Source organism: Vulpes lagopus, chromosome 1, assembly GCF_018345385.1.
Source record: "Vulpes lagopus strain Blue_001 chromosome 1, ASM1834538v1, whole genome shotgun sequence".
NCBI lineage: Eukaryota > Metazoa > Chordata > Mammalia > Carnivora > Canidae > Vulpes > Vulpes lagopus.
In genome coordinates this window covers 166,284,363-166,296,647 of record NC_054824.1, presented here as the reverse complement: position 1 = coordinate 166,296,647, position 12,285 = coordinate 166,284,363, and the positions used below count along the sequence as shown (strand labels likewise).

Below are 12,285 nucleotides of genomic sequence, written 5' to 3'. Positions count from 1 at the left end.
ATTATCTTGAAACACTTTACATGCTTCTCTGCCTTTTTAAACAAAGTATGCTCATCTTTCGTGACCCCACTTCCTGATGTTGTGTTATAAATCTGAACATAAATTATTCTATTGACAGAGTAATAGCTTCAGAAACTGTTGAATGCTGTACAACTGTTGATCCTGTATCTCACTACTCATTTGTCAGTATTGCCAGTATCTTAGCTCTTTAAAATCAATTATGGACTTCTAAATCAGTTAAGCAAGTCTATTGAAGTTAGGAAAGGTAGGAGTAATCTCTTCTAAGATTAAACAGGTTTGAGCTTTAGATAAGGACTTTGTAATTTTCACTTGCTCAGAGAACTTTGTGAGTTCCTGCTTCCTTATTCTGTTTTGGTTGATAGGGTTGTTTGGTAACTACTTTCTCCTTTAGGTGAAGTATTTAATAGTCTTCTAGAATCTTTTAACATTGCTGCATATGGCTTATAACAAATGCATTACAATTAATGTAAGTAGTTCGCCGGTTATTGCCTTAGGTCCAAAGGATTTTGGATACTGCTCTGGAACTGTCTTGCCAAAGAAAACTTTCATTGAACAGTAACAATAAAAACAAACAAATCTGAATAATGCAAACATCTTTCTCTCTGACTTTGCCTTTCTAAGCCAGGGCTTCCTTGTCATTCAATACAAAGCCTGATTGTCTTCCTAGAAGGCCTGCAGTCCTGATTTACATTTTCCCTCAAGCTTGGTAAACCTGTCAGCAAAGAAGTTGCCGGTAGTTGTAGTAACATTTTAAAGCATGATCTAAACTTCTCAATAATTCCGTGGTGGGAGCGAGGAGAGACTCAAATAAGAAGCAGCCCTAGGATCAAAGGATGTTTCTGGTATGAATGTTACTTCCCTTCAACTGAATATTTAACTAGTCTCAAGGCAACAAGGAGAACGGTTTGCCTGGATTCTATATTGGAAGCTTGGTTTTAATTTACTGTTATTTATTTCCAGGTGGAGCACCAGTATTCCCACAAATTCACGGTAGTGGTGTTACGTGCCACCAAAGTGACAAAAGGTGCTTTCGGTGATATGCGTAAGTATCCTTATTTGCCTTTCTGTTGAAAATGAATAATAATAGTTCACTCTTTAGTTGCTCTAATTCTCAGATATAAGGGGGGGGCTGTCCCTCTTTCAAATGTGGTTATCTTTCTCTAGATCTTTAAATGATAACGTTTTGAATGATTCCCTGATTCTCTGTTATCTGTTGGAATAGTGTTTTATATTGACTTTACATTAATTGAGAGTACTTGGAGTCAGGCAAAATTACAGTCTCATGACATACAGATTTTTGGAGTTAAAATAAATTCTATTTAATTCTATTTTGGAAAGAGTGCTGAGTCAAGACTTCAAACAAGCTGCCTCCAAGGCACTGTGCCTACAGGATTAAAAAATGCAGTTTCTCTAGTTCTTATGCCTTTAAGTGTGTTTACTGTGTATGGAAATAGCTATAGAAACTGGTGTAGCACAGCTCGACAGGACCTGAACCACACACAGCCTGAGGAATTTGAATTAACTTGCTGGCAGTATCCTTCTCCATGCTTTGAAAAGCAGTGTTTCTGGCTCATCTCCCCACTCAAATGGCTGGATGTCACCAAGGTGGGAATAGAAAGAATGATAAGGATTTTGATGAGGAGTTTGACAAAGTTTTAGATTATTGCTAAAACATGGGAATGGGCAATTGAGCCCTCGGCACAGGTTTTCAAGAAAGTACAGAGATTGCAGTTAATGGGGCTGGGGAACTAGGACGAGTGCCCTGACTTTGAAACTGGTGCTCAGAGGAAGGAAATGTCAGCAATGAGAGTGCAGAGCGGTCCCAGGCTGAGCAAACTGCATATTCAAGAGTGAGAGAAGAACAAGAGGAGAGGAGTGCTCATGAGGACTTAGCACAGGTTCAGCAATATTAGAAAACAGATAGCAAAGGACAAGGGGGACAGGTACTGATAGGACAAAGGCCAGGACTGAGATTTCATCAGCAATGCAATGGGAAAACTTGATGGCCTTTGAGTTACAAGGCACATGGTTGGATTTACATTTTTAAAAATGTTTGTCCTGGCCATAATAGGTTAAAAATATTAGAGAGAAATGTGGGATATACTTTTTATTTTTGAGAATAAAAATTAATAGTGAATAGAGAAATAAAAATAATACTGAACACAAGAATAAAACTCATGCTGAAAATGGGCCAACATAGAAAAGTTAAATACTTAGAAAAGAAAAATGCAAGCTCAGTGTTCAAGCCTTCAATGAATGAAAAAGAGTATGTGGGAAGTGGTTAAAAGAAGTAAAATGGGAAACAGGGTGGAGAATCTAATGGCAAGAGTTTTGGATGAGCAAAGAGGTTTTCACGAAAGGTGGAGGAACAAGGACCATTTCTTCAACTCTTCTCTGGACCAGGAATTTATATATATTAAATTTTATCCCCTACCTCAGCCCAACCCATTTAGTCACTCTCTGGTCAATGTTCTTCTGAAGTGATTCTTATTTTGCTTTTTAAAAAATAATTCTTCGCATTTTCATCATTTAAATAAGAGTTCCCTGGGAGAAAGAGAAGTCAGATCAGAAGCTATATTTAAGAACTGGTATAGTCCCCATGCCCTGGAGAAAAGGCACAGGCTCTCCAGTTCAAGAGGTTGACTCTTAGAAAAGCTGTTCTCAATTCACCCGAAGCCTATGTCAGGAACTTGCCAGGCATGCAAGTTACAGACCTAATTTGACTTTTAAAAACATATAGTTATATACAAAGCAGCAGCAACTCTTTCCCATAGTGCTGGACTCTGCCAAGCAGAGACAATGGGTGTCACTGTGTTTAAGATGAGCCCAAGAGCAGTTCAAACCCCATACTCTGTGAGTCGCCTTCAACTGCTGTGGATTTGATTTCCTAGCTGCTTCCCCCAAAGGCACAGGCACTTGGAATTTATTTAGAATTAAGGCAGGGGAGGGGTGCCTGAGTGGCACAGTCAGTTAAGTGTCTGCCTTCTGCTCAGGTCATGATCCCAGGGTCCTGGAATCCAGTCCTGAGTCAGGCTCCCTGCCCAGTGGGGGGGCCTGTTTCTCCCTCTGCCTCTGCCTCTCCCCCACCCACTGTGTTCTCTGTCTTTCTCACTCAAATAAATAAATTTTTTTTAAAAAGAAAAGAATTAAGGCAGGGGAGACAGTGGTGCAGCAAATGTTATTTGAAACCTACATAAGTGACACTGATAATATACGAATGAATGGGAGGTAGTAACTTGTCTCATGAAACAGGGAAAAAGGTGCATTTTGGGTTCCCCACAGTGTGTATAGCACAGGTTAGACCCATGGTCTTTAGAAGTTTTCTTTGGAAAATGAAGGACCCATGGAAGGAATAATCACTGGCGATTAGTCACTAGAGGAGATAGGGCAGTGTTACAACATTCTGCTAATGTTTTTATTCAGCATTTGTAATTTGATTTTATTTCACTTGAATTATTACATGATTTTTTTTTTTTTTTTTTTTTTTTTTTTTTGGAGTGTGGAGGAGGGAATTGTTGCCAAGTCTTTATATCAACTTACTAAGTTTATAGAAAGTCAGGAGCAGGAAAGAAGGAAAAACAAGAGAAAGTCTTAGAGAAATGAGTTTAGCAAGAACGTTAGTATGAAAAAGTGAAGGGATGATACACAGTGCCAAGCACTTTATTTTTGAGCAGTTGTAGGAGATTATCACAGTGAGGAAAGGTATTGGCATTAATTGTCACTTTTCTAAGAGGGGTTTTGCTGATATTGGTTGGTGAGCTGGATCAATATGAATTACCAAGTAAACTGAATTTGGGATCTTTATATGTGGAAGTTCTTTCAATATGGACAAGGATAAAGCTACAAAAAATATTGTAAGGTCTGTGAAGACCATCATAACAGAAACTTACACTCTCTTCTGCTCTTGATAGTATCTGCATTTATTTAAAAAGGCAAATTTCCATAGTTTTACATGTTGGTAAAGAGAAATGACAGATTACTGTTGGGTTTTTTGGTTTTCTTTGTATGTGGGGGCTTTCTCAAGGGTGCCACACAAATCAAATAAAGTATTGATTCCTGGTAAAATGTCTGTATCTACCTTTTTCTTTTTATGAGCTAATACTAAGATGATATCAATTTTTTATTTTGTCCCTTGATAAATCACCTAGTTCTAATTATCACCACTTAAAAATAATGTATTAAATTGCTAAACCAGCATAATAAAATTAGCAGCACCCCATGAACTGTCTTCTGAGGGGTCAGAGCTGACCTTGTAATCATAACATCTGACATATTTCCTTGTTTTCACCTGAGGGCCTTGGGCCAGCCAAGAACAGGACAGCCGCTTCCCAGACCTGGTTGCCAATCTTACTTGTGTGCTCAAATGTATCATTTATACCTGTATCCCCAGGCTAACCCTTCCTTGTATTCTTATGCTCATGTCATATGAAAAGGTAGTTTGAAGTTCATATTTGCACTTGATTCACCATAGTCTATTTTTTAAAATAAGTACTTTGCATTAATTTGACAATATTAACATAACTCTTTTAAAGCTATAGGAAGGCAGTCCCCGTGGCTCAGTGGTTTAGCGCCGCCTTCAGCCCGGGGTGTGATCCTGGAGACCCTGGATCGAGTCCCGCATCAGGTTCCCTGCATGGAGCCTGCTTCTCTCTCTCTGTCTCTCTCTCTCTCTGTCTCTCATGCATAAATAAATAAATAAAATCTTTTTTAAAAAAATAGCTCTGCCTTATTAAAAAAAATAGTAATAAAAATAAATAAATAAATAAAGCTGTAGGAAGTTGTAGTTAGATCTAACATATAGCCAGGAGCATATTAACATTGCACCAGGTGCAAGTGTTGGATGGATATCTGATTGAACTTTGCATTAGTTATTGTTCCTTTCTTCTTCTAATAGAAGTTACATATTTGAAAATGACTACAGTGACCATAAAATTTCAGTTGGTAATACACTTTGTGCATATGTGAAACAAAAAGCATACACCCCTGGCCTCAAACCTGATTTTAAAATGGAATGAGAGAGCTGGCAAAAATGTTTTAGCTACCTCACTGAGTTTCTGCTCCTTTTAAAAAGTGTTGAGGAAAACACTGATCATATATCATAAGGGAGGCTAGTCTCAGAATCCAGAACTAGTCATGTTTCATTCTCTAAGATGAATCAGAAAATGGATACCATAGTGTTTTTGTTTACCTCTTTTTTAAAGATGTATTTACTTGCAGGAGAAAGAGAGAGCGAGCAGGGGGTGGTGAGGGGAGGAACAGAGAGAGAGAATCTCCAGCAGACTTCCCGCTGAGTGAAGGGCCCAACCCAGAGTGCCATCCCCCTACCCTGAGATCATGACCTGAGCCAAGAACTAGAGTTGGACGCTCAACCTACTAAGCCATGCAGGAGCCCCACCAGTGTTAAATATTTTTAATATCCTAATTAAGCATATATACTAAAGATTCCTGTCTGGTCTTAATGGACACTGAACTCTTTCTCTTTACAGAACTATCATCATCAACATTAGGGTTTTCAAAGACAGTTGTAGGATTGCGGATGGATCGACTTGCCTTAAGTATTTAGGAGAACACAGAGCTTAATTCCAACTTTAAACTTTAAGAAAAAATAAATATACTCGGGAGAATTATGAACTCATTGTATTGAAACCAATTTTTATAAAGTTGTATTGCTTAATATCCTAAGGTACTCTTTGAAGGTTTTCTTAAGAACCTCAAGCTTTTGTTTTTCATAATGTCTGTGTCTATGGGTAAATGGTGTTTTATTGGAGAGAAACTCATAGCAAGATCTAGACCAAGTTCCTGATTTTTAAACAGCTGTGCCATTTGCAGGTCCAAGGCTGACCTAATCTCCCCAAGTAGTGCTTTTCAAAAATTAATGTCTTTATGAATCACCAGGGGTTCTCAGTCAAAGTGCAGATTCTATTCAGTAGATATGGGAAAGGTCTCCCTCGTTCCTCCAGTCTTGCTCTCACAAGGAGTAGCCTTGACCCCTCACGTCAAGAAACACCGAGAGGATTTAGCCTCTTCAAGGGACATGACTCTCAACACATAGTGTCAATAATTCCCTGGGAAAGGAGCTTAGAATTCAACCTTTCTATTTGTAAATGTTAGCCTGGGAGACAGGGTGTTGGGTGTGTATGTGCAGAAACATTACTTAATTTTTTGAGAATCTTCATCAGCACCAAGAGCAATGTAGAAGTTACTTTGAAAATATATTATTGGGGCACCTGGATGGCTCAGTTGGTTAAGTGTCTGCCTTTATCTCAGGTCATGATCCCGGGGTCCTGGGATGGAGCCCCACATCGGGCTCCGTGCTCAGTGAGGAGTCTGCTTCTCCCTTTCCGTCTGCCCCTCCTCCCCACTCATGCTTGCTCTCTCTCTCTCTCTCTCTCTCTCTCTCTCAAATAAATAAATAATTAAAATCTTTTTTTCTTTTTTAAGAAAATATATTATCCCTCCTGGTAGACACTCTTGATTATCACAGTGATCAAATTTCTAAGGAGGAGGCAGAGTGTATGTATGAAAGAACATGGTCTCCAGAGGCAAAACACTACTCACTAGTCCCATGTCCTTGCGCAAATTTTCTGTCTCCTTTTTTCAGCATAGAAATGTTATGAGAATTCAATGATTGAATTCTTAGCACTCACATACCTGAAGCATAGTACACCCTTAATAATTACCTATTGTTGTTAAAATTATTTCAGATACCAACATCAGAAGACTTTCTTTATTTCTTTCTTTTTAATGGTTTTATATTATTTATTCATGAGAGACACAGAGAGAGGCAGAGACATAGGCAGAGGGAGAAGCAGGCTCCCTATGGGGAGCCTGATACGGGACTTGATCCCAGGACCCTGGGATCACGCCTTGAGCCGAAGGCAGATGCTCAACCACTGAACCAATGAAGTATCCCAGAAGACATTTATTTCTTAAATAAAATCCATAAATTCCATTGTGAATTTCTGTGTTGAGCATGTTGCTGGATCTTTGTTTTTTTCAGCTTGAAAGAAATAGATGGTGGAATGGTACTTCGGTTATCTTTTCTGATACACTTTGGCACAGTTCATTCCTGTGCTCCTCTGATAGCTGTTCAGACTTCTGTTTAACACCTGTCACATAGGTATCTAATCGTGCATTTGTAAAACTGTGGCCTGTGTCTTACTCACTTTTTAGAAAATCAGTGCTTAACTTTAAGTCTGGCATAGTAGTAAGATGTCAGAGAATTTTGGATTAATGAATAGAATACACAAATGGGTGTAATTTTACCTTTCTTCTTGGATATTGCTTCCTTTTTGCCTCACTCAAGAGAATTTTAAAAATGATTTTAGGGGCACTTGGGTGGCTTAGTCGGTTGAGCATCTGTCTCTTGATTTTGGCTCAGGTCATGATCTTAGGGTCATGAGATCGACCCCCTTGTCAGGCTCTACAGTGAGCATCGGGCCTACTTGGGATTCTTTCTCTCCCTCTGCCCTTCCCCCCTAAAATATAATAATTTTATACTCCATCTTTTTTTGGAAATTATAAGTACTGCTGTTATCTCTATAGTAATCTAGAATTTTCCTGGGTTTCAGTGTACAGAAGCTCTATAACACTTTTTGGATTACTATAATCAATCTTTTCTTAGATTATGGTGTTTCAAATATATATTTATAAATTATAAATGGTACTGTTGTTGGCCTATAGCAGCCTGCTACCCTTAAATATATTTTTCCAGAATCAAACATTTCCCTAGCATTAGTCCTTAAGTTAATGATGAACATGAGTTCTGGTTTGCTAATATTTTTGGAATGTTTTTGAGTATCCACCCAGGATTTAAAAAATTTTATGTATAATGAAACTGTTTCCCAGTGGAATTTTTATGAAAGATAATTTCAAGATGAATAAAGTGTTCCAGAACATGCCTGTCTCTGATCTCTTATCTTGTCTTTTCTGTGAAGTTGGGAAATACGTTGTGTTAGGAGGGCACTACTGTTGTTCTTTCATTTAGAATGTCACGTAGTTTATTAAATGACCAAATGTTTTAGGAGTACAGTTAGTCCTTCTTATCTTTATTTAAATGTCATAGGATTTCGTGTGTGTGTGTGTGTGTGTGTCTTATATGTATATATTTGTGTGTCTAGGTCTGATGAGTACAGTAAATAATGTCCTATGATATTTTGATAATATCAATCGGTCCTTCTGTGGATTTTCACCATATTTATTCAATAAGATTAACAGCTATACTTCGGTTGTATATTTGGTAACAATGCTTTTGAGAGATAATAAAAGCAGGTTCCAGGCAGCCTGGGTGGCTCAGTGATTTAGCACTGCCTTCAGCCCAGGGCCTGATCCTGGAGACCTGGGATTGAGTCCCATGTTGAGTTCCCTGCATGGAGCCTGCTTCTCCCTCTGCCTGTGTCTCTGCCTCTCTCTCTCTGTGTCTCTCATGAATAATAAATAAAATACTTTAAAAAATAAAATAAAATAAAGCAGGTCCCCATCAAAATGAAGAGTATGTTACCAGTACTAATAGGGACAAAATCCACATGCTCCCTCCCTCCCTCCCTCCCTACTTTTAAAGACATCACTAATAGAGCCTACTTAGTCTTTTTTTTTTTTTTATCATATATGTCTTGTACCTGAGCTTCTTTGTATTAAAATACTTCATACACTTTTCATGTGTATATTTTAACATGTTAATGTTCTACCAAGTGAAAGAAAGCCTTCATTCTAAAAACTTTTTAAAAACTGAATGATATGCAACCTTCTTTACATATGCTAAGTAAATTCTCCTTGCCAAAAATCTATATCACTTCTGTATTGAAAAGGTGTGATATAATATCTTATGGAATTAAATTTAAAAATAGTTAAACGTTTCTTAAATTTCCTCAGAAAAGCTTACTCCTAAACTTTTTATATCAAAGAGAATAACTTTGCTGCTCTCAGTTTAAACATTTATGTGAAAACATTTATCATATGTTATTTTAGTATATTTTCGTATTTTAAAATTTTTCTTAAAAATAAAAATTATATAACATAGAAATTGAAATGACTAGTGACCTTAGCCAAAGGATAGTATGGGGATTTTTGTAAATCTTACTCCTTAGAAATATTCTTCTATTCTTGCTCCTCTGGATGCATCAATACATATTTTATGAAATATTTTAGATAAAATTCTAGACAAAATTATTTTAAGTTGACATACAAGGTTAACCCAAATCTGCAGATGCAAAATGAAAGAACAGCCTTGAACTTTTACCTTTGCAAAAGAAATGTTAAAGAAATATATAACCCATTATTAATGTCCATTATTAACATCTTCATCAATAAATGCTGAGCATCTGCTGTTTATATTTCATACTCACCCAGTGCCTCGAGAAGTACAAAAAAATAATAAACATAATACTTGTGGTAGATAACTTTATTGAGTGCCTGTCCCATACCCAAAGGGAAGCATGGGTTAGACATTGGAGCAAGCATTCTGGAACTGGCTTGCCTGGATTCACATCTCCTTTCTATTTATAAACTCCATGATTTTGGGTAAGTTACTTAACTTTTCTAGGCCTCAATTGCCTCAGTGGTTAGATGGGGCATAATAATAATACTTTCCTCATAGGCTTTTAAAAATGAGGTTTAAATAAGATTACAGAGTGTTTAGAAAGGTTCTTGATGAATAGTATACACAATATGTGTTAAATAAACAAAAATGCTGAGTAGCGTTCTTAGAACTTAACATTCTTCATTTATTCAGTTTAGTAATATGAGAAGTTATATGCTGTTTTTATTTTAATTTTACATTTTTAAAAAGACATTTGAGCACTGGGTGTTTTTCTGTATGTTGGTAAATTAAACACCAATAAAAAAAAAAAATAAAATAAAATAAAAAAAGACATTAAGTAAATAATCCAAAAATCACACAGCTATTATATTTTATGACTTGAACCTAAACTTATCTCACTCTGATCCTTATTTGTACAGCAGCTTTGCCTTTGACCTGTTTGTGGCCTAAATGAAAAGATGAAGTAGGTCTGAATAACTCTGGAAGCCCAACCAAACCAAAAAAGTGTACTCTCACTAATTATGTATTTTGGCCATATGATGTTACTGATTTTGAAAAGTGTTGGCAGGAAGCTTCACAGAAGACTTCACAGCTTGAATGGAGATTGAGATAGGTTTGATAAGGAAGTAGAATTTTAATATGTTATTATTACATCATTTTGACATTTCAATTTAGAAAAAAATCATAAAAGGTTTCAAACATGGGACTGACATAATATGTATAGTATACATTATTAGGGAATCTGGCCATTTTTTAACAGTTTATGCTAGTGAATAAATGTCAGGTAGCAAGGATGATGCCTTGTTTGAGCTTAGTGGTTCTAAACAGGGGCAGGAGAGTGGTTTTGCTGCACAGGGTACATTAGGCAATAACATCTAGAGACATTTTTAATTGTTACAATTGGAGGGGGGGGGTCCTACCGGCATCAAAAGCAGTTGGTGGATAGAGCCCAGGGACAACATCCCAGAGCAAAGAATGATCTGACCCAAAATGTCAGTAATGTCAAGATTGAGAACTCCTTCTTTGATGAAAAATAAAATTATTCTTGTGTAGGATAGAATGCATATATACAGCTAAATCCATATAGCTAGCATTAATAATATAAATAAATATATTTTATAATAATTTTTTGCAGAACTACACTTTCTCTCCAAACTAAGCAGATGCCAAGAAACATTCCTAGATTCTAAATGTTTAAAAACATTCCAAACATAGATACTGATAACAAAGGTATTTTTGTTTCCTTCCAAAGAAGTATCACAGAGATTTAAGTAAAAAGGCAATGCAAGTAACAACAAAAATTTCAGTTCTGTTATAGATTGACATTTCACTGGCTTTGGGTTGTTTTGAGTTTATCTTCCTGTTTTCTCTCGTGAATATCAACTTTCTTTACAGTAACGTATTGTTTTTGTTTGTTTTGTTTTTTACTATATGCCAGATGGTAGCCTATTTCATTCATGTACTAAGTCAATTGTCAGTTCAAGCTGTACCAAGTCAGTTGTGCATAGATGCTGCTGGGCTTTCTTCCTGGTATCCATTTGGCTGATGCTCCATTCTGATGGTTTCGTGTCCCTTTACAAAAGGAAACATGTGACCTGAGAAAGCACTTTTATAGATCTGAGGGTGTGAGAAGAAGATGAAAAAATAGAGTTCAAATTGGAGACCCTGCCTGATAAAGGGATTTAAAAATTGTGTTAATAAAACTGCTTTGTAATTTCAAATGAAGGAAAGGTAGTCTATGATTATTTTGAGTTAGACAATGTTGGTCTTGTTGGAAGGTCTTTGCTCTTCTTTCTCCAGTGTATCCAGAATCACCACCAAAGTTCAGTTTATAAAACTACATTGAATTCTTCACTAACATTTCCAGCTTCTGCATTTCCAGCAATTTGCAGGGACTGCCCTTCAGCATCTACAGCTGTAACAACTCCCACTTTGAGCCTGTGCTAGAGGAAGCAGGGACTACTAGCTATAAATAAGTCCTCTGACACTCTACCTTATTCCTTGGAGTTGTTGAGGGAAACATGCTGGGATTCACAGGTTTAATATTATTTTTGCATTCGGAACTTGAAAATAAAGGTTAAATGCAAATATACTTGGAAGAAATGACTGGCAGTGACTTATATTAAAATACAAATGAATGGGGGACACCTGGGTGGCTCAGTGGTTGAGCATCTGCCTTCATTCAGCTCAAGGCATGATCCCAGGGTTCTGGGATCGAGTCCCGTGGCAGGGTCCCTGTGGGGAGCCTGCTTCTCCCTCTGCCTATATCTCTGCCCACCCTTGTCTCTCATGAATAAATAAATAGAATCTTAAAAATATATATATAAAATATATATGTGGGGCAGAGCTCCAGGAAGGTTGAGACATGTTAGCCAAGAGTAGAGAGAAGTTAGAAATGGAAGACAGTTGCGCCTTTTCTGCAGTATTGCTTGGGGCTAGTCCATCATCCAGTACTCCAATATTTATATGTTCCTATAATGTTTCAGACTTTATGCTGGACTTTTAGACATAGTAGTGAATAGAAAGGCTGTGATTCCTGCCATGATGGAGCTTGCAGTTTAATAGAGGCAAAAATAGGTAAGAGTTATTAGTGTTGGTATATTTGAAAGAGCAAGGAGCTTGGCTTCAGAAAGTCTAGGTTAAAAATCTAGTTTCTGAATGACCTCGCTCAACTTACTAAATATCTTGGAGCCTCAGTTTCCTCATTTCAAGATGGAAATAATGCC

At 37.0% G+C, this 12,285-nt stretch overlaps 1 protein-coding gene across 5 annotated transcripts in view; it reads left to right on the top strand.

The window, feature by feature from the left end:
* Positions 1–12,285, top strand: part of PLA2G4A (phospholipase A2 group IVA) — a 151,813-nt gene that overhangs the window by 39,632 nt on the left and 99,896 nt on the right. For all 5 annotated transcript variants that reach the window (XM_041725655.1, XM_041725629.1, XM_041725646.1 and 2 more), the window contains one exon: positions 982–1,063. In XM_041725655.1, the coding sequence (XP_041581589.1) occupies positions 982–1,063 (82 nt within the window). The remainder of the gene's footprint in view (positions 1–981; positions 1,064–12,285) is intronic.